The sequence below is a fragment of the Colletotrichum paranaense genome (genome assembly GCF_030867605.1).
Source record: "Colletotrichum paranaense strain IMI 384185 chromosome Unknown Scaffold_5.1, whole genome shotgun sequence".
NCBI classification, from domain to species: Eukaryota; Fungi; Ascomycota; class Sordariomycetes; order Glomerellales; family Glomerellaceae; genus Colletotrichum; species Colletotrichum paranaense.
Genome location: NW_026848963.1, coordinates 1,813,481 through 1,837,374, shown reverse-complemented (window position 1 = coordinate 1,837,374; position 23,894 = coordinate 1,813,481). Strand labels below are relative to the sequence as shown.

The 23,894-nt window shown below is 52.1% G+C and overlaps 12 protein-coding genes across 12 annotated transcripts; 5 read left to right on the top strand and 7 right to left on the bottom strand.

The window, feature by feature from the left end:
* Window positions 1-631: 631 nt before the first annotated feature.
* On the bottom strand, window positions 632-1,276 carry CPAR01_06990 (uncharacterized protein; the record flags this gene model as incomplete). The annotated part of the gene is made up of 3 exons (XM_060491261.1): window positions 632-845; window positions 905-1,099; window positions 1,158-1,276. 3 exons carry the CDS (start codon window positions 1,274-1,276, stop codon window positions 632-634), a joined length of 528 nt encoding a protein of 175 aa, XP_060350135.1.
* A 1,031-nt stretch (window positions 1,277-2,307) lies between these two features.
* Window positions 2,308-3,916, bottom strand: CPAR01_06989 (high-affinity nicotinic acid transporter; the record flags this gene model as incomplete). The annotated part of the gene is made up of 4 exons (XM_060491260.1): window positions 2,308-2,467; window positions 2,522-2,720; window positions 2,772-2,862; window positions 2,918-3,916. The coding sequence occupies 4 exons, from the start codon at window positions 3,914-3,916 to the stop codon at window positions 2,308-2,310; spliced, it is 1,449 nt and encodes a 482-aa protein (XP_060350134.1).
* A 641-nt stretch (window positions 3,917-4,557) lies between these two features.
* CPAR01_06988 (2OG-Fe(II)oxygenase superfamily protein) lies at window positions 4,558-5,796 on the top strand (the record flags this gene model as incomplete). Its single annotated transcript, XM_060491259.1, has 3 exons — window positions 4,558-4,947; window positions 5,009-5,435; window positions 5,489-5,796. 3 exons carry the CDS (start codon window positions 4,558-4,560, stop codon window positions 5,794-5,796), a joined length of 1,125 nt encoding a protein of 374 aa, XP_060350133.1.
* A 584-nt stretch (window positions 5,797-6,380) lies between these two features.
* On the top strand, window positions 6,381-8,044 carry CPAR01_06987 (uncharacterized protein; the record flags this gene model as incomplete). The annotated part of the gene is made up of 2 exons (XM_060491258.1): window positions 6,381-6,471; window positions 6,678-8,044. The coding sequence occupies 2 exons, from the start codon at window positions 6,381-6,383 to the stop codon at window positions 8,042-8,044; spliced, it is 1,458 nt and encodes a 485-aa protein (XP_060350132.1).
* Window positions 8,045-8,272: 228 nt separating this feature from the next.
* Window positions 8,273-9,249, bottom strand: CPAR01_06986 (uncharacterized protein; the record flags this gene model as incomplete). The annotated part of the gene is made up of 6 exons (XM_060491257.1): window positions 8,273-8,433; window positions 8,485-8,562; window positions 8,625-8,702; window positions 8,756-8,818; window positions 8,889-8,944; window positions 9,008-9,249. 6 exons carry the CDS (start codon window positions 9,247-9,249, stop codon window positions 8,273-8,275), a joined length of 678 nt encoding a protein of 225 aa, XP_060350131.1.
* A 1,172-nt stretch (window positions 9,250-10,421) lies between these two features.
* On the top strand, window positions 10,422-11,986 carry CPAR01_06985 (uncharacterized protein; the record flags this gene model as incomplete). The annotated part of the gene is made up of 2 exons (XM_060491256.1): window positions 10,422-11,172; window positions 11,256-11,986. The coding sequence occupies 2 exons, from the start codon at window positions 10,422-10,424 to the stop codon at window positions 11,984-11,986; spliced, it is 1,482 nt and encodes a 493-aa protein (XP_060350130.1).
* Window positions 11,987-12,766: 780 nt separating this feature from the next.
* On the top strand, window positions 12,767-13,432 carry CPAR01_06984 (maleylacetoacetate isomerase; the record flags this gene model as incomplete). Its single annotated transcript, XM_060491255.1, has 1 exon — window positions 12,767-13,432. The coding sequence occupies one exon, from the start codon at window positions 12,767-12,769 to the stop codon at window positions 13,430-13,432; it is 666 nt and encodes a 221-aa protein (XP_060350129.1).
* Window positions 13,433-13,619: 187 nt separating this feature from the next.
* Window positions 13,620-14,992, bottom strand: CPAR01_06983 (fumarylacetoacetase; the record flags this gene model as incomplete). The annotated part of the gene is made up of 2 exons (XM_060491254.1): window positions 13,620-13,963; window positions 14,038-14,992. 2 exons carry the CDS (start codon window positions 14,990-14,992, stop codon window positions 13,620-13,622), a joined length of 1,299 nt encoding a protein of 432 aa, XP_060350128.1.
* Window positions 14,993-15,469: 477 nt separating this feature from the next.
* Window positions 15,470-16,352, bottom strand: CPAR01_06982 (uncharacterized protein; the record flags this gene model as incomplete). The annotated part of the gene is made up of 4 exons (XM_060491253.1): window positions 15,470-15,992; window positions 16,057-16,098; window positions 16,193-16,206; window positions 16,269-16,352. 4 exons carry the CDS (start codon window positions 16,350-16,352, stop codon window positions 15,470-15,472), a joined length of 663 nt encoding a protein of 220 aa, XP_060350127.1.
* Window positions 16,353-16,998: 646 nt separating this feature from the next.
* CPAR01_06981 (fungal specific transcription factor domain-containing protein) lies at window positions 16,999-19,322 on the top strand (the record flags this gene model as incomplete). Its single annotated transcript, XM_060491252.1, has 2 exons — window positions 16,999-18,509; window positions 18,578-19,322. 2 exons carry the CDS (start codon window positions 16,999-17,001, stop codon window positions 19,320-19,322), a joined length of 2,256 nt encoding a protein of 751 aa, XP_060350126.1.
* Window positions 19,323-20,034: 712 nt separating this feature from the next.
* On the bottom strand, window positions 20,035-21,778 carry CPAR01_06980 (vitamin H transporter; the record flags this gene model as incomplete). The annotated part of the gene is made up of 6 exons (XM_060491251.1): window positions 20,035-20,187; window positions 20,246-20,641; window positions 20,696-21,284; window positions 21,346-21,449; window positions 21,509-21,530; window positions 21,585-21,778. The coding sequence occupies 6 exons, from the start codon at window positions 21,776-21,778 to the stop codon at window positions 20,035-20,037; spliced, it is 1,458 nt and encodes a 485-aa protein (XP_060350125.1).
* An 867-nt stretch (window positions 21,779-22,645) lies between these two features.
* On the bottom strand, window positions 22,646-23,593 carry CPAR01_06979 (uncharacterized protein; the record flags this gene model as incomplete). The annotated part of the gene is made up of 1 exon (XM_060491250.1): window positions 22,646-23,593. The coding sequence occupies one exon, from the start codon at window positions 23,591-23,593 to the stop codon at window positions 22,646-22,648; it is 948 nt and encodes a 315-aa protein (XP_060350124.1).
* Window positions 23,594-23,894: the final 301 nt, after the last annotated feature.

The window sequence follows — 23,894 nt, the reverse complement described above, 5'->3', positions numbered from 1 at the left end:
ATGAGACCGGGCCCCGAAGTCGCAATCATGATTGCGTAGGAAGGAAGATGCCCGACGTTTTGCTGCGATAACTTCCGGCCGTTTGGTGATGTAGTGAGCCGCACCATGCTCAGTGAAGTTACCATCACTCCTGCAACGCAGTCACACAAAGACGAGCGGCTGAAGATCCTCGCCGGTGACGTGACTAGCAGCATGCCAACGGTTCACGCATGGTTGCAGGTTTTGACTTCCCGCTGTCTAGACTCAAACCAGTGTGTCGGGTCTGTCACTACGTCCGTGCCTGAGCTTCTATGATGCAATGGGCGCAGTTCCAAATGTCAAGATCTGAGCCAAGACAAGGGCAGGCGTCTAGTGACAGGTGATCATGGTCAAGAAGTAAGAAAGGCATGTAGTTTGTAAATGCGTGTTTTGTTTCTATGCTACAATCAAAGCCCATCTCCCTTTGGAGTGGAAGGGAGGAGAAATGCCCTTGGGTGGCCCAGCTTCTCGAAGTTCTCCCCGATTTGGCCTGCCCGCTGTCCTAACACTGCCCTCGAACCGATAGCCCATCCAGTTTATGTTCATGAGTCTCAATTCGTGTATCCGTAAATGCCTAAAAGGCACAAAATCCATTTTCTCATCGACGAACCCCTTACAGAGCCATGACCGCGACAGCGATGGCAGCAGCACCAAACCCCGCGCGAGCAGCTCCGGCGGGAACAGCAGTAGAGCTGGGAGAAGCGCTGCCAGCGGCAGTAGTACCAGCGGCGGCAGTAGTAGCTGCAGCCGTGGTGGTAACGGCAGCGGATCCAGTGCCCGAGGCAGAGGCCGTGCCGGAGACGGCTGTGGCAGCAGCATCGCAGTGCCTATCTCATGGGTTAGATCGTTTCGAAGCGAGAAGGAGATTTGTGTATTTTGGGCTTACCAGTGGTCGCCGTGGGGCTCGCAGCCGACAGACTCGGTGGGGGAGGGAGCAAGGCTGCCGGTGCCGGAAGAGTGGTCGTCATCGTGGTCGTGATCGTGGTCCTCGGTGGCGGTCGTGGTCGCGGCAGCAACGCTTGTGAGGAGGGTGGTTCCGCTGACGGCTGCGGCGGTGGTGGCGCGCGCGCCCTCGCAGTGCCTGATGGTGAATGTGAGAATGGCTTCGACTTTTAATAGAAGTGGAAGTCTGAACTTACCAATGGTCACCGTGAGGCTCACATCCAACGCTCTCTGTAGGCGAAGGAGCCAGACTCTCGCTCTGTGCAAAAGCAAAGGCGGCAAAGCCAAGCATAGAAAGAATCTGAGAGGCCTTCATGTTGATAGTTTCGGGTGGATGTCAGGCGAACTTTGGTATGGATCAAGGTAACCGTTCGCGAATGAGGTCAACAATCAACGAGTGTATGCAGGCACAGGCGTGGAGATGGGGGGGAAAATGTGAAAAGGCTGGTAACATATGAGATTTATAAAGATAGTATTGCATTCAAGTGAATAAGCTACAAATGTCCACCGCCAAGACGAATCGCCCGAACCTCAGGCGCGGAAGAACATCAAGGTAGGTGACTCCTAGCGTATCTTGGCAAGAGAAAATACATGCGAAAATCTATTGATCCCTTCAAGGCGTTGGCTGATCGTTTTGCTGTTTGCGACTCTGTTCGGCCAGGTTCGTTCGCCAAGAAACTACCAAGTCAGGGTATCCGCGGAGACTACGGAGTATCTCAACGTGCTCATCCCTCCCTTTCAACTTGGCACATGCTCAAATTGCCCAGTTCTGTTTACACCACCGTCAATCGGCCGTTCAAGGATCACCTCGCCATGCTCCGTACCACAAGCTTCATTCAACAGAGTGGTAGGGTCCCGTTGTAAGCTCGTAATGCCGCATCCTTGTTCGGTCCGCGTTTGCCCAGGCGCGAAGAGGCGGGCCTGGCCATCAGGGTCCTCAAATCCGAATCCTCAACTTGGCACATCATCACCGCGTCGAGAACTTATTTCGAAAGCCGCACAAATCGAGTATCCCTGGAGATGGTATGATGTCTTTTGCAATCTGTGATCAAGTTGCCCCTGACTGGCTATTCAGCAAAGGAACTTTTAAGCCGTTTTCGATCTTTCATGGGTGCGATTGAACCCATATATCATGTGAACTGGCCAACGCCCCTCCCTTTTGCCCGTATCCCCGGGTCCTTTTTCATCATTGCCAAGACTTCAAAAGAGCCTCCTTCGACTGCTTTTGTGGGATCCTCCTCACTCTCAACGTCAACGATCCCTCTTGTATCGGGTTGAGTCTACGGGCCGGACTCCGACTAACAGCCAGCTTCTGACAGAATCATCAAGCTCACACCTTTGAACTTCTCAATCTTGTGTCAGGCGCTTTCTATCTTTCCTGACAACGAGAAGCCAACTTGTCAGAATCGAGCAGATACCAACCACGAGTACCGACAAGTTAACCGCATACGAGGTTCGATATCTAGGCCCAAACACAGTGCTGAAGACGTGTGGGCCGACGATGCCGCTGTGCCCTAAGGTCAGCCAAAATCCGTTCGATGAGGAATACGTTTAGACGTACCCAAATTGAGCACACGCGTTAGTCAGACCAATGCCGATTCCAGATGCTACGGTTCCTTCGAGTGCTCTGATCCGCTCCGGCCATATTACCGGATACGCACATCCAGCACAGGCCACAGAAACGATCAGGCAGATATAGCGGACCACCGGATTATCGACAAACAGAAGGATGATGTAGCATACGATAATTGTTGACTCGACTGCGCCCGTTAGCTATGCGATAAGTCTGGGTATCTGCTCGGATAACTTACTTCCTACGGCTGTCACCCATGGCCTGATCCACTTCCTCTGAAGCATGAAGCCCAAGATGTTCAGAAGCAAGAAGGCCGAAACATACGGAGGCTATGAGATATCAGCCAAAGTTCTTCCACAGAGCTTAGATCAAGTGCGTGCTTACAATATTCATCAACTGAGAGTACGCCGTAGTCGTGAAGCCTAGCTGGTAAATGACAGTCGGCAACGCAAATCCGACCCCGAACCCCCCGATACCATGGCAGATCCAGTACAAACTGAATGTGTAAAGAGTCGGGTCTCGGGCCATGACTTTCAAAGACTTGAAGTCCCAACTCGCTTCTCCCTTTGGCACCGAGCTAGCAAGTCTCTGCTTCATGTACAGTCGCTCCTCTTCGCTCAACATCTTGGCTGACTCCGGATAGTCAGGTAACCAAAACGCAAAGAACGCAAGGAAGATAGCCGGGAGCCCTTCGAGGATAAACAGCCACCGCCACCCGGACACGTTACCAAGCTGGTCCATATACGAGATGGCATAGGCCAGCAATCCAGACAGTGCACTGGAAACCTGTCCCACGGAGTAAAAGAAGGCGATGCGCTGCGGCATCTCTTCCGGCTTGTACCAGAACGCATAGTGATACAACACTGACGGAAAAAAACCTGCCTCAGCCATGCCGATCGCGAAACGAACACACATCATGCCTGAAAAGTTTATCGCCGCGGCGGAGCAGCACGCAGAAACGCCCCATGCCATTATCAGTATGAACATCCATCTCGAAGGCCTGAACAGCTTCAATAAGATCGTGTTGGTGGGCTCAAAGATGAGATAGCTGTATGAGAAGATTGAAAGCGTCCACGCCCATTGTGATGGGTTGAGGCCGAGTTGCTTCTTGATGCCGGTGCCAGCCTCGAGGTTGATGATAGCTGCATTGGAGTAGTTTGCGCTGTCGATGACGCGGAAGACGTAAACGAGAGAGTAGAAACCCACGAGCCAGAGGTCAATCTTTCTCAAGAGTTTCTTCTCAAACTCGGGCCGAGTATTGCTTTCTTCGGTTTCTGGATCGGAGACATCTATGCTCTCTGTCTTAGTCGTCTTTTCGGGAAAGGTCTGTACGTGATCGGCAACGTAGGCAAATGTCTTGATAGGCTCTCTTGAGGTGGTCATTTTAGACGTCGTCGCGAAGCACCGAAAAGAACCAGAATATCAATTGACACGACTCAATGCGAAGCTGAAATCTCTACAGCTAACCAGTAGCAGTAATCTTTCGCTTATGTTTCAATCTTAGTTCTAAGAGCGAAGGTTCACGAACCATCAATGACCGATGCCGGATATCTACCCTGGCGTTTCAACTTTGCACTCATCACGACATGATAACCAAGATGGCGATATGTGTCTTCATCCAATCCTAGTTGAAGATTGAAGGCCTGTCATTCTTCATTGATCCTGGATGATAACTGCGGCAACAACATCTCTCGGACTATGCCCGATTTCCGGGTAACATTACCCCGTCTTTTTATATCATTCAAGCACGTCTTGATCGAACTTGCCTGGCAGATGATAATCTGGGGTAGTATTCAGGAGTGTCTGGTAAGATCGTTGGCTGATGACGACGAGCACGTTGTTGGGGTTCCCGAGCACGCCATGGCCGATCATGTGTCGACCCCGCGTGGGTGTCAGTAAGCCATCAAGCATGGAATCCTGCGGCGGACTTCTATGAGGTGCTGAGAGAAGATTTAATTGAGTCCAAACAGCAGCATCCCAATTATTCATCTCGCATTGTTCCGTTTAAACCGGCAATACACACCATGGCTCCCTCTGCAGTATCACCACCACCCTCTAATACCGATAAGCTGCTGGTCAAGCCCTGGTCCCGGCCGCAACCAACAAGAGAAGATCTAGACTGGGCGCCTCTCACCACTATTGATCTCTCACGTTTCGATGAGCCAGGTGGCAAGCAGGAACTAGCGAAACAACTCTACGATGCCATCTCGCGAGTTGGGTTCTGGGTTGTCACTGGCACCGGCATCGACGATGAGCGAGTCCTGCGTCAATTCAGCATTGGAAACACGTTCTTCAGAGAGCCACTCGAAGAAAAGCGGACTTATCCATGCAACTTTGCGGAAGGCGAGTACTTTGGATACAGGGAGAACGAGAGATGGCTCGGTGATACGGGTGTGAAGGAGAACATTGAGATGGTAAGGCGCCGGTCTGTTGCTTACTAAGGTCTTGGGATAGTAGTGTCTAATGAAGACTCAGCTCAATATCCACAAGGACATCCCAGCGTGGAAAAGCGTCGGTCGTCATCGGGTTGTTGAAGAGAACTGGGATGAGATTCGAGACTTCCACCGCGACGTCTGGGAAGTTGCACGAAAGCTCTTCGTTCTCATCGCTATTATCTTGGAGCTCCCAGAAAACTATCTCGCTGATGCGCATGCCTATGATCAAGTATCGGATGATCATTTGCGGTACATGATCTACAACGTCCGGACTGAAGAGGAATGGGACAAAGCGCAAGCTTTCTCAACGGGCGGTCATACAGATTTCGGCAGCTTGACACTCCTGTTTTCTCAACATGTTGCTGGTCTGCAAATCAGGACACCAGAAGGGGACTGGAAGTATGTGAAGCCCGTGGAGGGTGGTATTACGTGCAACGCGGCAGACACTTTGACGTTCCTCACAAACGGTAAGTGGTGTTCTTGATCCATCAGCGTTGAGATTGACTCTGACCCCGAGCAGGATTTATCAAGTCAACGATTCATCGAGTAGTCAAGCCTCCCAAAGACCAAATCAATATTCCTCGGCTGGGACTTCTATACTTTAGTCGACCTGGGGACCACACGCCGATGAGAACGTTGCCATCACCCCTCCTGGATCGTCTTGGCTTGATCAGAGAGGAAGACCGAGACCTGAGCAGGCCAGTTCCATCAGGGACAGAGTACGTGCGGGCAAGAGTGAAGGATGTGCATCACAAGAAGGTGCTTGATAAGCGCGAAGGGACATCATTCCAGTTCAAGGGGCTGGAAGTCAAGAATCATTATGAATGAGATGAATGTGAATCCATCTGTACACAATTGCATTCCAAGAGAGCTCATCAAGAACTTTCCGGCTCAACAACTCACTGTTTTTTACATTTTATTGAATTTGTCGGCATAAAGTGGCATGGGAATTTCCTCCAACTGTGTGTCATTGCGCTCTAAAGAAGGCACTGGATACTTCGCCTCGGCTTGACAACATCAGTGTCTGCTTCGTAATGAGATACACCAAAGGAAAGGAGATAAGGTCAATGACCCCAGCTTCTCTACTGACACAAAGCTAAGTATCAAATTGAGAATCTGCTGTACCCAGAAGCAGCTAGTTGCACCTCAGCTGAGGGAACCCTACCAATCAAAGCCTGTAGTCGGGATGACAGGTGTCCGCCACGACCAAGCATACTGCGGACCACCACGCACCCATTCAAGGCAATCAATAGGCATCAAAAAGAGGGGTATGAAGACTGAGAAGTTCCAAAGACGGCCACGGCGCCGAAATCATCCAAGCATCAACCTCAACTCCACCGTGCGTAATGCCGGATTTCGACGATGACTGCGCCTGGCCGCGCCGGCTACTGCATGTACCTTCGATGACATCAATGCAGTGGGCGCCTGGCAATTATTACGGAAACGATCGCGCCCCCAAGTACATCGCTATTTCGTACACCTGGGGTAGATGGCGATTGAAGAGTGCGACACAACATCCAGATGTGAAAGGACTCCCAGTCAAAGGCGTTACTTGGGAAATGCCACGAGTAGACCCAGATCATTTTACGATGGGAGAAATAGAGAATCTGTTGAGATCAGCTTTGAAGCTCTCAGTGGAGGTCAGGGGCAAGTCAAAATATACAAAAGGGTAAACCTTAACGCTGTGTGAACGCGTCGCTGACGACAAGTAGCCTTCGATAATCCTGGCGAACCGGTCCCTCAAATCCACTACGTCTGGCTGGACGTGGCCTGCATTGACCAGACGCGGGGATCGGCAGAAATGGCCTTGGAGGTTGGCCGTCAAGCAAAAATCTTCAAGGGAGCCACGCACACGTTTGCATGGTTGACAAAGCTTTCCCGTCAGGGATACTTGTCACAGACTGAAAAGCTTCAACAGCAGGCCAAGTCATCACGAGCTGAGGCAAAGAGTGGCATTGAGCGCGTTCAACGCGGTTTAGACGGCACTAGGCAAGAGATCGAACTTCTGAGCCTGGACCCATGGTTCTCGTCTCTCTGGACGCTGCAAGAAGCCTATCTCTGTCCTCAAACGGTGTTTATTTCCAGACAGGGAGAGCTCATGAGCCCGTCTGAGATTGACAACCCTGCCGAACGTCCCATGTTGTTGAGCGACTTCATCGACTACTGCGACCACATGATGACCATTGTGACCTCACACGAGAAAAAGCCGCAGACCATCGAGACGAACGACAAGTACCTGCTAGCATTGAAGCGCTCAATCGAGCGCAGCGGTATGACCGGCCTCCGATCAAGTCTCCCAGTCACCTTACTTGGGGCTGCTCGCCATAGAACCACGACTCGCGCAACAGATCGTGTGTATGGGATCATGCAGATATTTGGCTTTCAGTTGGGAAAATCGAGACCGGGATGTGACCCGCACGTCGAATTCTCACTTGCAGAATTGGAGGATGAGCTCGGTCGAGAGCTGCTCATCCGGGAACCTATTATGAGCCAGATGCATATCTTTGAGATTCCTCCCCAGCCTGGGAAGAGATGGAGAATCTCCCAAGACTCTCAACCTACAAGGCGTCTAAATTATGGCGACGGCAAGTCAGTCTTTGATGCCATGTCGGTAAAGGCAAAGCTCTCAACCGTCACTTTCGAAGGGGTTGACTGGGGTCACTTCAGGGGCAAGATCTGCAAATTTAGCAAGCTGATCAAAATTTGGAATACCAAAGCGGGATGGACCGGCGGAAACATTGACCTGGATGGCCCAGAACAATGGACCGCTGTCCATGGCCCTGAACTTGCGCGCAAAGAAGCGATTGCTTTCAGTCAACAGCACCCAGACGCAGTTCTCTTACTTCTGGGCCTCGCAGAGATTAAAGCACCTCCCAACGACTGGAGCATGCCAGTAGGTCTCTTGCTTGTTCCCTTCAGTGGCCAGTCCGGGATCTCGGAGACTTTATGTGTTTGGCTACGAGCTGGTATCTGTCAATGGTGGACAAGCACCGATCCGAATCACAGTCCTGAAGTAGTGAGAACCTTGCAAGGTGAATCGGAAGAATGGACTTCAAGTGCTGGCGCTTTTGGATAATCGGAGATGAGAGAAGAGGTTGCAATTTCAGTGACCCAAAGAGTTCGGCTCTTTGGTTCTCTCAATGTGCCGTCATGCATGACTGAATTCCTATTAGGAGTGGATAATTTAGGCGCATATGCCGTCCATATACAGATGTTTGAATGTATTTACAAGTTCTTTCGTTTGAAAGTATATGCAAAGCCGCAGAAACAAGTCATCGACAGCTACAATTTGAATGGTGAACCGCTACTCAGCCTTCTGTGCCGGGATGTTGAGAGTGCTGAAATTCCAAGTCTTGCCGCCGTCGGGAGATGACATGTCGCCGCCAGTAGCCCCATGATCCCAGCCCCCGGTGTGCCCAAAGCTTTCATCAGCTTGGGTAAGAACGATAGAGACATCTTCCCAGCCTATTTCATCGTTAGTTGTCAATCCTCTTGCGGAAGGCTTGATTTACTTACTGTGCGCAGGGTGCTCGGCGCAGCCACCAGACGCGCACTCGATAGAAATATAAAAGATGTTTCCTTTCTGTCCTTTGCCTTCAAAGACTCTGTCAGTTTTGTTACAACAAACAATAGACAGCAAGTGAAAATGCACTCACTGGTTGAGACGGAGGAAGCGAGTTTGTTATCAATGTAGACATCTTGGTCCCAGAGATTCGTTGCCGAGTTCAACTTGTCTGCCGATTTCTTCAGTCACCACATCACCTAGCAACCAGCTGGACTAACTTACAGTGCGTCCTAATTGTGGATCCAGGAGAGGCAGTGACAGGGTCACCAACGGTCGGATTTGAGCCTGTCGCGTTGTCATGTCAGACGGGGTCTTTGGGTGTTTCAACTTGATTCTTGCAGGCCGAGTCACTTACCGACTAGGGTGTACGCAAAGTTGCACCAACTCTTTCCTGCGTCGTTACAGTATGATCTTTGCAACACGATTAGTCAATTATCTTGAGAAGACTTAAAGGCAGGCCATCTTTCTTCTTACCCACTAGGAGAGTTAGAGGTTACGCCTTGCAGGAAGGATGCCTGGTTCTCCATCATGATGGCACTCCATATGGCGACGTCTCCTGAGACAGAGCTAGGTAGCTTGGGAAGAACGAGAGTGGCACTGGCCTCCTGGATGTAGGCTGCGCCATTGGTGAAGAGGGAAACGATGTCAGAGTTCGCCTGGGTTAGACCCAGAAGTATAGCGAGGACGCCTCCAATAGCTGTGTTGGTGCCCTTCATAGTTCCTGATTGAGCTCAAATGAATACCAGAAAGGTTCAAAGGTAAATTCTGTTTCGTCTCTGGGCAATGTAGTAGACGAGAAATGGTAGTAGGATAGAGTCTAACAGCTTTATATGAACGAAGCTGAGTCCCCTGAGAGGCGATGAACCCCTGAGAGCCGGCCAGGGGTTGGCACATGATGTTGGGACGAACATATTCAGATGAAAAGTTCTATTCGGAACTACATCTAGGATGGTTCGCCTAGCAGTCTCCTGGAGCATGGACCATATGTCTCCGAAGGGCGTTGTTTCCAAAGTCCTTTTGAGAGTGACATTGTAATTATTCCGTCCGATATATGACCTTAGGTGGGGTTGGAAGACAAAGATTAATCTATGCATATCGTTAGCGCGTTTCTCAGATTGAGTGCAATGATGCCGGGACCCGGAGTAGCCCGCTTTTCTTACACCATTAATTATTCCTGCACGCACTTTAATCCTCTTCCCGAAAAGTTTAGAGGCAAGTCTCGCCGACGCACCAGTTTCAGCTACTGAGGCTCGGCTTACATTGAAAGCCTTACAGCGGAACACCACTACCTTCTCACTCTCTTGTTCTTGCTTGTTCTTAAGCGCTATGATAAAACTGGGTTCACCATTCAGAGCGGTGATACTGACAAAGTTCAAAAGTCAGATGTTGTCGCTTCTCCCTGGCCATGTACCGTCTAGGTCAAGTAGGTTCCAGTCAGCTTTCAATTTGATGTCGTCATCCACCAAGGCGGATTCCCCTGATTGATTAGCAAGCAACCCAGACGATTCTGTGAGCATCAAGGCTTCAACATGAGACGCCTCGTCTTGTTGTGCAAGATAGTGCAAGGCGTTTTGCGCCGGTGGCTGGCAGCGACCTGCGATAGATGCGAATCATGTTGTGCCAACAGATAGCAGAGTGCCTGAAGACTCTGGATGAAATTCAGCGCTAGGAGCGAGATTGAGATGTTACTGGCCGAAGATTTCCAGCTCGTCGCGCTATGTCCGTTAGTCGCATGCAAGTTCCCGGCTGGGCGCGCCATCAGACAACTCTTGGGATGCCTCATGGTTCGCCTAAATAACTGGAGGGGCATATAAATCCCCAACAATTGGCACAAATGAAACATTCGGCAATCTTGCGCAACAAGATACCCCTCTGTGACGTTGATACAATGGTCGAGGCGGTAGTCAATCCTCTCCCGGTTCTGCTGGGTTGGGATAGCGCCAAATCATGCTTTCGCACCAGCGCCCATGAAAGCGATGTTGAGGCAAATCGCCAATCTTTTCCCTTTCTTTACGATGACTTAGACCAGCCTGAAATCCTCAAAACCTCCACGGAGGCTCTGCAGCGTAGTGCCAAAGTAGCTATTCAGCAATACTACCAGTTGGAGTACGAGGTTGACCCCCTCTCCTCGTTGAAGCTCTTGGGTCACTGGAATGAACCTTGGTTTACGCCAGGGGTAAACTCCGCTTTTGTAGTCCTCGCAGCACACAGCCCTGAGCTTGTAGTTCGACTTCATGTTCTGCTCAAAGAGCTTACGACTTTAAAGGACGTTGACGAGAACTTTCCAAAATTCGAGATGTATAACTCATACCCGAACGGGAATCAAGCACTGGGCCTACTGCAGGGGCAGACGCTGCTCACTTATCCCAACAGAGGGGTCTGGAACAAGGTGTTTGGGGCCTGGAGAAATGGCACACTCTCTGAGCTACGCGATAGGGTTGCAGCGTTTGAGTCGGCGCTTCAATGGCCGCGAGAGAGCTGGACGGTGCTCCAAAGCTTGATGGAAAGTCTCCAAAAAGAAGTTTCCCTTGGAGTCATGGAGAAGCTGCGCGTGAGTGTCGATGCGACATTTGACTTCTTTGATGGCAATGTCCAGGAGTGCCGGAATGTCATTACGACCTTGGAAGAAGAGGAGCAAGGTAAGTGATGGAACATGATATTCGAAGCTCATGTTGTTTCCTTTGGACATACCTAGGACCTCCCAGGCTAATTGAGCATACAGCAAAACTCTCACTCGTACCCGAACCGGGAATATTCAAGACTCCTTCCATGTCTTCGGCTATTGAGGTCGTTTCGATTGACATGAACAAACTTCGGCCACGGACAGGACAGTCAAAAGGGCCCGGCCCAAAGAAGCTGCAAAAGAGACCCCCTCAGATGAGAAGTGGAGGCAAAACTATGGCATCAAGGAATCGATCGAACCTGAAGGAGCCCAAGCTCTGGCGCACTCTCTGCCTTTCTCTCGTTACTTGGCTTGTGGTGGTGTCACTGCCATTCACAGTGCTGTCAACATTCCTATGCGAGGCCCCAGACGGCGTTCCTATGTACGACAGCAACTTCCACTCAACACTGAGCCAACAACTATTAGGCTTCGGCGGGCTCTATGCCATTGTCAAGCCTCAGCTGATGCAATGGTTCTCTGCACTCGGTTGGTTTAAGAAAGAAGGAAAGAAGCCTCCCAAAGGGATAGAGACGAAGTGGCCCATTACTTTCAACTGCTTGGTTACCCTGGCCTTTGTCACTCTGTTGGCTAGCGCGCCTGTCTATCCGTATTATCCTCAGTCCAGTATTCCGCTTGGTGCTGTCGCGGCGATCTGCGCCAATCTTGCGACGTTGCTTATCATTGAAGACACTGGGAGCCAGATTGTGGAGCAGGTATACAAGATTGAAGAGCAGTACGATGAGATCTCAGAACTGAACCATGAGCTGCAGGATCTGCGTGGAAGAGCTTGAAGAGGCATTGGGGCGGAAGTTTAGACCAGATGCCAATAGATCCAAGAAACGTATAGGACATGAGATCATTCAAGTGCCAGTATCTACTTTGGATCGTGAGATAGACGATATGATGCATCACTGGGGGCCTTACGGCTGACCACCTTCACTGATTTCTTTACCCAACACCAGCATCCCCATCTCTTCTAATTCCGTGAAAAACCTCCAACTCCCCGATCGCCAAATCAAACAAAAAATCTTGCTTAGAGGATCCTCGTATTAAATCGCAGTACTGAACTAACGAACTCCATATGGGGATATTTGCGGAACCAGCTGTGTGCTGTTCTGACAAACCGTGCCCATTCCGCAATTCCGCCCTCATCGATCGACCTGGGGAGCAGACACCCGAGAGAGCGACGGACCAATCATTGACCTCATTTCCATAGCTTTTATACGATGCCAATACCTACGTCTTCCCCGCAGTCGGCTTGCCGCTGGGATCCTTCTTCCCCGCAGGAACCTCCCGGGTGGCTGCAGCTTGCCTCCTCGTCCAATCCCATCTTCGTCGGCATAGGAAGGCTAGGAGCGGTTCTCCCACGCCCTTCGCGTGTCGAGCAGATCTCTCAAGCAAGCGGAATTGTCATGCTTACACGTGTGTGATGTATCAGCCATGGGATCAGTGAAATAAGACCGAGCCCGAGTCCGCATGTGTCGTTGGCCTGGCCTTCTTCTACCTTGCAGCTCCGCAGTGAATCTCAAGATATCAACTATCAGTACCTGACGTATTATTCAACCACCAAGATGTCCGAACCAGACTACATCCTCTACTCCTACTTCCGCTCCTCCTGCTCAGCCCGCCTCCGCATCGCCCTGAACCTCAAATCCATCTCCTACACCACAATCCCAACCAACCTCCTCAAAGACGAACACCTCTCCGACACCCACCGCGCCCTCAACCCCTCCGCTAGCGTACCCCTCCTCGTCAACAGGTCTGACGCAGACTTCAAAGTCACACAATCCGTCGCCGCCCTCGAGTACCTCGAAGAAACCCACCCATCCACCACACCCCTCCTACCCAAGGATGCAAAGACGCGCGCTGTGGTCCGGAGCCTGGTCAACACTGTCGCCTGCGACATCCAGCCCGTGACGAATATGCGGATCATGAGGCGGATCAGGGCCATGGGCGGAAATGCGGAACAGTGGAACCGCGAGTTGATGGCGGATGGGTTTGCGGCGTATGAAGCTGTTGCGAAGGAGTGGGCGGGGAGGTGCTCTGTTGGTGATGAGATTTCGTTGGCGGATGTGTGTTTGTTGCCTGCGTATTGGAATGCCGAGAGGTTTGGGGTTGATTTGAGCCCGTATCCGACTGTGAGGAAGATTGTGGAGGGGTTGAAGGAGAATCCGGCTGTTGTGAAAGCGCATTACTTTAATCAGCCTGATACTCCTGATGAATTGAGGGCCAAATAAGCTGTCATCATAGGTCAACTGAAGTTAATAAGCAGTTGCAGCTAGATTTGCCTCGCCCATCTCATGATCAATCAGTGACCAAGATGACCAGATATGTCACGGAATGAAACTCGCATGCTATATGCACAAAATGAAGGACTTTTCATTATTTCATGCTCATTCTATCTCTCGATCACGATTGTCGCGATCAAAAGAGCTTCAGCGCAGCCTCAATCTTGCCCGAAACCTCACCAAATCCAACCAACGCGCCTTCCTGACCACTCCAGCCGCGGATGATGAGGGTATCGCCATCCTGTAGGAACTTACGCTCCTCGCCTCCGGTCAATTGCACGGCCTGCTTGCCCCCCTGCGTCTGCTCGAGGATACTTCCCTCGGTGCCGGGCTCTGTGCCAGAAATCGTGCCAGATCCCAGCAGATCGCCCGGTCGCAGGTTGCAGCCGGTGATTGTGTGGTGGGCAATCATCTGCGGCCAGGACCAGAGCAGGTTCTTTGAGTTGGTGCGGCTGATTGTGGTCTTGTTTCCGCTCGCAGCTGGACAAGTGACACATGTTAGCGTTAGCATGTTCAATCAGGGAAGGGTTCATGGGATCAGAATGGGAACGTACTGATAATGTCAACTTCCAGGTCGACGCCTAGAACGTTGTTCTTCTTGCTCTCGCGCAAGTAGGGCTGCAACTCCGTCTTGTTCTCGATACCAGCCGTCTTGGCTCCGTCCAACGCATCCGCAAGAACAACCCACGGGCTGATACTCGTGCCCAGGTTCTTTGAGGTAAAGGGTCCCAGAGGAACATACTCCCACGCCTGGATGTCGCGAGCGCTCCAATCATTCATCAGAACGTAGCCAAAGATGTGCTCCTCGGCCTGGTCGACGGGTACCGGCTCACCAAGCTTGTTCTCCCGGCAGAGGAACATGCCCATCTCCAGCTCAATATCGAGCCTCTGGCACGGCGCGAGCGTCGGCACCTTGGGCTCGGCCTTGGGGTCCTTGAGGATCTGGCCCCACGGTCTGCGAATGGGCGTGCCGGAGACGACGACGCTGCTCGCGCGACCATGGTACGCGACTGGGAGATGCACGTAGTTTGGCTGCAGCGCATTATCCGGGCCGCGGAAGAGCACGCCGACGTTATAAGCGTGGTTCTTGCCGGCGTAGAAATCGGTGTAGTCGCCAATGGCGAGGGGCAGGTGGTTCTGGATCTCGGAGAAGGGGACCAGGGCCGTCTTGCGCAGGTCGGCGTTGTCTTTGAGGAGGCCTGCGTGCGGGGTGTTTTCTGCGAGGACGGACTGCAGATATGTGCGGACTTCTCTGTGGACTTTGCGGCCTAGGGCGGCGAAGTCGTTTAGTGTGGTTGAGGAGAAGACGGAGACGTGGTCTTGAATGGAGGGCAGGGCGTGGAAGCCGCCGGCCTTTGCAAAGGCCTTGAGGTCGAGGGCATGGTCGCCAATGGCGATGGCGGGCCGGTGAGTCTGGTCTGAGGTTGTGGAGATGATGCCGAAGGGGATGTTTGCCAGCGAGAAGTGGCTTTTGGGTGATACAGAGACCCAAGATTGCGTGTTTGACATGATGGCGTTGTTTGTCTCTTTGGAGAGAGTATTCGTTCAAGGTATTGGTAGTGAACAATGCTTCAATAGACAATAACAAGACGATGTCTCTCTGTTCTTCAAGAGTTCTGGAGAAGATGAAGCTTCAGGGTCTCAGCGTGAGGTCATTGCTGTTTGGAATTGGGCGATTCCGCAATTCCGCCGCAAGCCGAGCGGGTAGGTGTGGGAACCGGGCCGCCGCGGAATGGAATGGTCGCTGCGGGGTAGCTCGGCGCCGTGGCGGGGGAATTCTTCTGCCCCTCAAAGCCGCGAGTAGGCGACGCATTTCCGCCTTTACACTTCTTTGATATTCACAAGGTTGGTGTAACCCGAGAATCATGTCGCATTATCTCTCGCCGCGTCCCGAACGTTGGATGCTACCCAAGTTGAGTTGGGTTGAGTTAATGGCCTTGCCACGGTATTGTCTGACAAACAAAGGTGTCAATACTCTCATCTGCCTCAGAAGTAAAGGTTCTGCTGCGACTTGGACAACTCCTTGGCCTTGCTGAGGCTATCAGACGATGTCCTGTTCACAGGAGTAGAGACCATTGGCGTCATGGCTCGAAGCTGAGGCTCAATGACCGCATCAGAAATTCCCTGGTGGTCTGACACTGATCCAGGTACTGAGCTAGGGTCTCTCGGCGGAGGGGGGGGCGCAAACATAGGATCCGATACCGTCGATATGAGCGACTGCGGACTCGCGGCAGGAAGGTCGATGGCAGGATCATTGTGCTCTGTAGCCTTGGATCGGTACCAGGCTTGGATGTCATCAGGCGTCTGCAACGGGAGACTATCCCATTCCTTGACACGGTCGACCTTGTTCTGTCTTGGTGTCCATGCAGCTTGGGGTAAGAGGGCCGGTGACGAGGCAGAGTCGAAAACTTGGGTATGATCAAGGGCTCCCGAGAGCACGCGGAAGAGAGCAGCTTCGGTCTCGGCGAGTCGGGTTTCTAGTTTGTTGAGATACCCATTAGGAATTCCCCTGATCACTTGTTGTTAGTATTCATCATGGCTATCTGACTGACTGTATGTAGATGGTTGCATACCTTTTGCTCTGCTCTGGGTATTGGCATCGTCCAGGCTCGTGGCTGCATTGGAGACAGAATGGTCTGCGGGGAAGAATATTCAGCCTCAGGACATGGCCAGACAAGGGTCCTCTCAGAGTGCCGGGGAGCCACTTACAACTTCCTATCACACTTGAACGGTGTTAGTCAACTGCCGTGGTCAGAGTCGCCTAAAGACACATTGTCGGACTAACCCGTCGTTTCCTCTGGCGACAACTCTCGCAGGCAATGGGACTCTGCAAAGCGCTGCCTTCTCTCTCGCTGCTATTTCGGGACATATTGCGATTCCCTCTTCTTTCTGGAAAATTGAACTCGAAGTAAAATTTCGTATTGAAAACCACTATTGCCGTTGTCGTCCTCCCTAGTCCATCGAGCATGGCCGGCGCAAAACTGGTGTTCAAGAACAAAACATAATGGCCGCTGCGGGGTTTTCTTTGTCCGCCGGTGCCCCACCCACCGGAACGTGCCGTGTCATGGCTCCACCCTCACCGACGTCGCCCCCGACGCGGGCGCGTCAGCCTCTCGCTGGTTTCCTTTCTCGGACAACGATGCTTTTTTTCGTCCTCATAGTCTCGTTTCTCTCAAATCTCGCTCTCGCACAATGTTCCAAAGGCGAATAGTTGGCTGATCTTACCCCAGGCTTGGCACCTCTGGCACTTTTGCCAAGTTCTCTTCCGCACAACAACGTCCGTTGACCGCCTTCCTCTCCATTTTCTCTCCTCTCCTCTGTTCCTTCATAGGTTCACTCTCCTTGTACCTCGGCGGACAACTGTCTTGTCTCCCAAGGCGGTCTTCTCTCTCTGCTCTTCCCCACAATCACACCATGCTTCGGGTCCCCACCGTTCCTCAAACCGTCCACTGAAGACGGGCTATCAATCCCCAGATCTTCACTCACCACCAGGACGGCCATCCCACCCCCTCCGAATGGACGCCGTAGAGTCGCCCAATGCCACCTCTGAGTCGGGAACCCTCAGCCCGGCACACTTCAACCACTCACGCAAGCGAAAACACTCGGGCTCAACAGACCGTCCCACACGCGAGTATGGCTTGATGCGAGACACGGGCAAGCATGACACCGCCCGCTTCGTTGGCTCAGGCAGCGGCATTCACTTTATCCGGGGCGTTTATGTCAGGCTGGCCCGCAAGTCCGCCCTCAGGACATCTCAGTCCACTAACAACATTAGCGACCTCGTCCCCGGAGAAGACGACCAGCTCCAGCGGGAGACCTCATCGCGTGATGGAGACGAGCAAAACCTCTGGCGCAGCTCTGAGTTGATACCAGAACCCGAAGGCGATGACTTCAATCCGACCTTTGAGCAACTCGTCGACTGGTCGAGGAGCTACTTTGAAGCATGGCACCCGACGCTTCCTTTCCTCAGTGCCCCAGATGTACTCAACCTCTTTGAGGAAGTTAGTGCTGGCGGCGTGGCTGCTCTCGGCCATCTCGAGCGCTCGATTGTCAAGTCGATACTATCAATCTCTCTAGCTGACAGTCGCCAAAAGGCTCCCTTTTCTCAGCCAGTCCCATCCTCCCTCGTCTTCCGCACAGTCGAGGAGGCAATGTCGGCGTCACAATTCGCCCTCTACCAACCAGCTTCGATCCAAGCCACACAAGCTGCCCTTGCCATACAACTGTTTCTCGTCTCCATGTTGAGACTGAACTCGGCATCGAGACTAGGCGGTTTGATCGTCAGAATGGCTTTCCACCTGGGCTTGCACCGGTGTCCTTCGAGATACCCCTTCTTCACTAAAGAGGAGGCGCACATGCGCCGACGTGTCTTTTGGTGCATATACTGCACGGAGCGATTCTCATGCCAAGCTCTAGGCCTCCCGCTAGACATCCGGGACGACGACGTCGATGTGTGCTATCCCGGCGAAGAAAAGCACGGAACACTTGCCGACGCCGAAGACAACAGGCTACAGCTGCTCACATACTTGGTCAAGCACGCACGGATACGGGGGCTAATCTTGGAGCTGCGGAATAAATCAATACACTCACGCGACGATACCGCAGACCGATCTAGTTACGTCCAAGCAGAGCTCGCAAAATGGTCAAACGAGATCCACGACGCGGTCGAAGACGAGCACACCCAGGATGAAGCCACGCCACAGCCACCAATATCCGCGGGACACCGAATTTTCTTGCTTCTGCTAAAGTATGAGTCCATGATCTCTCTCAATCGCCCGATGATGACGTCCGACCCGTCGAGCCCGGCGTACTCTGCTGGTCTACAAAACTGCATCTTTGCTGCCAAGTCCATATTCATTGCTTTGAAGAGGCATCATAGTCAGAGTAAGATTCCTGGCGATCCTACGAGCACGTGTTTGCTTGAACCGTTGCTTCAGCCGTCGTTCACATGGGCTGTATGGATCAGCGCATTCATCCTGATTTACGCTGGTTTTGAACGGCAATTGCCTTTGGCCAGTGCGCTAAAGTAAGCATACCACTCAACTTTCTCACTATGAAAGCAATCTTGAGGGCTAAGTAAACTGACTTTTGCAGACACGTTGAATCAGGCAAAGAAATTCTGCGCCACATTGCCTCTCGCGACACATCATGGCCCGAATACTGCCTCTCCGCAGTCGACGAGCTCACCGCAGCTGTAAGAGAACTATCCGTCCCGGGCAACCCGCTCAGACGACAACCAAGCACCAGCAACCTAGCACCCAACACCCATCTTCGAACAGACCTCGGTCAACAGGCTCGACCGAACAGCAGCTCAAGCAGAACCAGAGGCCTACGCTCCGACTCCACAACCACACAGCAGCCAACCAGACCCAGCCTACGAGCCCGCTTCTCCCCTTCTGTCGCCGCGTCCTCGGGCCGGCCAGACGAGCCGGGCCTCGTCGCGCCAGAAAATACAATCTGGCCACGGAACCAAAGCGACGGACTTTCAGGACCGGCAGATGACCAGTCCGGTCGATGGCCCACGCAGGCCTCACCGGCATCGGGACCGTCCGTCAACGCGGGGTGGACGGCGAGCACGCCGGGGGCGCAGTCTGGGTTCCAGGGGACTGCGCAGCAGGATTCTCCCAACTTTGACAGCCAGCCGTTTTCTCTATCGCTGGGCGCGGCTACGTCGTTCCCTGCGATGGGGGCTTCGGAGAATGCGCCTGGCGAGGGGCAGGAGTCTATGGTTTGGTATGATCAGTTGTTTGCCAACTCTTTTGGGGCGATTGATTATCCATTTCTGGCGGCGGCGCAGTTCGATCCGTCTGTAGATCCTACGTGGTCGTATTTGCGGTAATGCTTAATGAGGAATACAGAGAGAACTCTGATGGAGGCCGAGGTTGCGTATATGACTACTACGGAGGAGAAGCTGGAGTATCGATACTTCTTTGATCTTTGATACCCATGTTCCTAGTAAATAGAGGCAGGCAGTTTGTCTCTGCAACTCCACATGCGAAATAGCGCCGTTTCCAATAAGTCTTGAATTTTTTGCATGCTGTTTCGGAAACCGCGCAAGGCCACTGGTTTTCAACTCCACGGGTCGCAATATGAATGCAGATTAGTAATTGGTATCATTGCAAGTGAGCCTATGGATCTTCCAAAGAGTTGGACCAAACAGAAACCAAGATCTACGTTGGGCCTACCCTTTATTGAGGATGAGATCTCCGGCCCAGCGATCTGGCTCACCACTATTAGCTCTGGGAAAAGATACCGACAGACTGGAACTGACGATCACCGACAACCCGCCAGTTCGGGTCGTGGTCCCACAGGATGCAACGCTCACGAGACAAGCGGGGCCGACTTGTTGATCAACTTGAGAAGTAGTGCATGTTGACAATCAAGGTTTTGACACGAAGCATGGGTATAGCCAACACAGCATGTGTAGCTGCGACATCTCTCATCCTCATATGAAAATTATATATTCAATACAACCCCTCAACATAATTATATTCGAAGCGGTGTAGTGGTGCAACCTCTCTCCAGCGTGACCGAATGCTTTCTTCCGGCCTTCAGTAGGCATACTTGGTACCGCTCGCGCCCATCTTCTTGTTCGTAGAAACCAACCAGAACCGCAACGCCCACGTACCAGCAATACAAGCAAATGCAAAAGCGGCGTTGCTTGACATAGCCGTGAGGTACCGAGGTCCATCGCTCTTGGGGTACTGCAAGATTATCGTTAGCTCCAACCCTAGCAAAAAGTGACGCGAGAGATTTACGTACCAAGTAAGCAGTGTATATGTACGACGCATTAGCGATAACGTTTACAATAGACAGACTAACAGCCTTCTTCTCCTGCGTAGATCCCAGCGTCGCCGAAACCCAGCCCAGGATGCACGAGTTGACAGCATACGCTCCAGACGCGAAAAGGAAGCAGGCAATGTACCGCGCCGCCGTATTGAGAGTCGCGCACGAGATGACGAAACCGACAATGGCTATGCCCATACACGCGGTGATGTGCCAGGTACGTTCGTTGTATTTACCAGAGGAGATGCCAACGAGGTAGCCAAAGATGCCGGAGATGAGGTACGGCGGGCAGGTGAGGACGAGGGTGATGGTGTCGTTGAAGCCGAGGGAACCGACGACGGTTGGGAAGAAGTTGTTGAAGCCGCATGCAGACTAGGATCATTGTCAGAATATGAACATTCGGTGGAGGATCAGAATTGGACTCACGAGATGCATGTTTTGGATGAAGCAGAGGAGCCAGAGACGAGGGTCGCGAATGGCTTGCATGAAGCCTGCCTTGGCACCCTTGCTCTCTTCAACGCCGACGGTATCCCTGAGCATACGATCGTGAGCGAGTTGACGCTCCTCGGGCTTCAGCCAGCGGGTCGTAAGAGGGCTGTCAGCGAGTGTAAACATGCCAATGACGGCGACGCCAAAGGTCAAGCACGCCTCGATGATGAACAGCCACTGCCATCCCTTCAACCCGTGGTTGCCGTCGATAGTGTTGAAGACGGCTGCGGCGATGAGGCCCGAGAAGGACGTGGCAAAGATGTTTCCCGAGTAAAGGATAGACAGACGGGTGGCGATTTCCTTGCGGGTGTAGAAGATGGAGAGCATGTAGATGGCGCCTGGGTAGAAGGGGGCTTCGGTCACGCCGAGGAAGAAGCGGACGATGACAAGGTGGGTGTAGTTCTTTGCGAGGGCGGTGCAGCCCGAAACGAGAGCCCATGCCATCATGCAGATTGCCATGTAGATGGATGGCCGGACGTGTTTCGAGGACATGAGCATGTTGGAGGGGATTTGCATAAGGAGGTAGCTGTAGGTCGTACCATCAGCGTTGTGTTCGGAAAGCTGGAGTTTGGAGGAGTTGAACTTACCCGACGAAGAGGATTGAGATGCAGGTGTTGTACTGTGAGCCCTGGAGACCTAAATCCTTTTCGAGACCATCCAGACGGGCCTGGGCGATTGCGTTTCTGTCGAGCTGTGCATCAAGTCAGTTTGTCGCTCGGATTTGCCGTAGCAAACACAAATTCGACGTACGTAGTTCAGAAAGTACATGCACCTAAGACATGTCAGCTATTGAGTCGAATCAACAATATGGAAATTGAGAACCTACCAAAGTGTCGGCATGATTCTAAAGTCAAGCTTTCTGACAAGGGCAATTTCTTCTGCGCTCGTCTTCGCCACAGCACCAGAGTAATCGGCTCCAGGCTGCAACACGCCACCCTTCTCATCTTCAGTCGACATCTCGACAAAGTTGTCGTTGGGCTTAGACTCAAGGTCCAAATCTTGCTTCTTCTCGTGAGCCATTGTGGTCTTTGTTTTTGTACAGACTCAATTGAGATGACGGGAGGAATTTGGGACGATTGGTCATATGCAGCAAGTAGGAAGAGGAAGGTTGACCGCTGAGATCGTTGAGTCCGTGGGTTGCAAAGAAACGAGACTGACAGGCGTCAGATCAACTCTTATACCTTGGATCTGCCTGTCTTTTCCCCCAGAATATCTGTGCTCAGTCCGGGGTAACTCCACGGGGTTGTGTTTAATCATGCCATGTTTTGTCTTCTACGCCAACAGAAACCTGGCCCGGTGTCCCTTTTCCCTAGAGGGTTTCCTCGCAAACAAACGAGGAAAAGTCTCCCTGGTTCCCCGGACTCATACTAGCTTACGCGGACAAAGAAACTACCGGGGCATTTGGGGTAAATCTGCGGGGACGCGGGGAAATGGCATGGCAAGCCAGGTTCTTCACCACGTTTAGCTGGGTTATGATGAGGGGGAACTCGACGAGCTAGGGGCACATGTTCATCTGGATTGGTGTTGCTAAGGCTATTTGACGGGTCACTTTGCTGACCCATCCGGTCGGACGGGCTTGCGGGGGCGTATCTGGCCCAGAGACGTGGGACTGACTTACCCCGGATCGCTAAGATACAGACTAATGGAGAGTTGCGCATGGGGTTTTGTTGATCCTTGGGATCATATGAATTGGAATCTTCCTAGATTGAGACATGGAAATGAGTCTAGTAGGTCTAGATCCACAGGCTTTGGCAAGAGGGCATATTCTACGCACAAGGTGATCTGGAAGATGAAACGGAGATAGACGATACGACGCTAAGTTATGATCGCGAGTTCGTATATTAGACGACAATAGAGATGAGATGAATCATGGCTTGTAGATGCCTACTACGCCTTGGAGACGCCTAGGACTTTTCGATTAGAGTCTAATATAACGCGAACATGAGCCTTTCGTCTAGCATCCTGCTGTGCGAAAAACGACTCGTTGGTCAACCTCTCTAGATACAGCTCATACGCGGGCATGTACCCCTGAACAAAACGAACAACCTCCGCATCTGTCATGCCCGCACCTTTCTTCTCCCGCAACGCCCTCTCCTGGTCCAGACGCCAGTGGTAGACGTTGACTAACTGGTCTGTGCTGAGGTGAAGGAATGCGTCGAAGCGCCAGGGGCCCATGAAGCTCTCGCAGTACCTTTCCAGGTTCCGGTTGATGAGCTGAAGATGCTCGAGACTATGGCTGGCTAGTGTCGTTGTGGATAGCTGAATGTCCTCGGAGTTTGCTGTTGATGATTCCTTGGCTCTTTTCCACTTCTCCTCAACTTCCTTGGGTGACAGTGGCTGGAAACCAAGGCACCAACCCTCGAAGATGAGAACCTCCAGAGGTGGGTTCCTCGGCACGGTGTCCCACTGTGACTCTGGGGCTCTGCCTCCCTCACCGCTGAAGAGACTTTTGTCGAATGACGGCCACTTGACGGGCTCTGAGTCTGTCTGATTTGACTGCGGCTTTGACACATCGTCGAAGAAGCGTCGCGCTAGATCCTCGTCATGTGTCCCGGGTTGTCCGCGAGTCCGGAGAAGGCCATTTCCGGGATTAGAATCTCTCAATGATACCAGCTGGTCATGGTCGTGGTACAGGTCGTCTAGTGAAAGCGTTCTTGTATTGATGCCATACTTGGCGTTGAGTGTGTTGGTAAGAGCCTCAGCCCATGTTGACTTTCCACTTCCCTGCAGGCCCGAAAGGCCAAGAATAAAGGGGGTCGCCAACTCCGCTCTATGTGACTTGATTGAGGGGAGGACTTGCTGGATAACGGCTTCCAAGGCTGTCGTGTCAATCATGGTGAGATATTACCTTGACACTCTACCACCTGGCGACAAAAAACTTGCCAGTTGAAAAACACCTCTCAAGCCCGAAACCGAGGAGGGTGCGTGAGCTATCGTTAGAGGGATGCACGTGTTGATATGCTTTCAAATGCTTTCAAACGTGGGGAAGCTCGTAACTGACTCTGAGTAAGACTAATCGAGATTCACAGTAGCTGCGTTAAAAGGCTCATCCTGTGTTGCGTGGGAGGCAAATAGGAAATAACTCAATACCGTCAAATGATAGTCCTACGGACTTTTCTTTGTCCGCCGGCGAAAG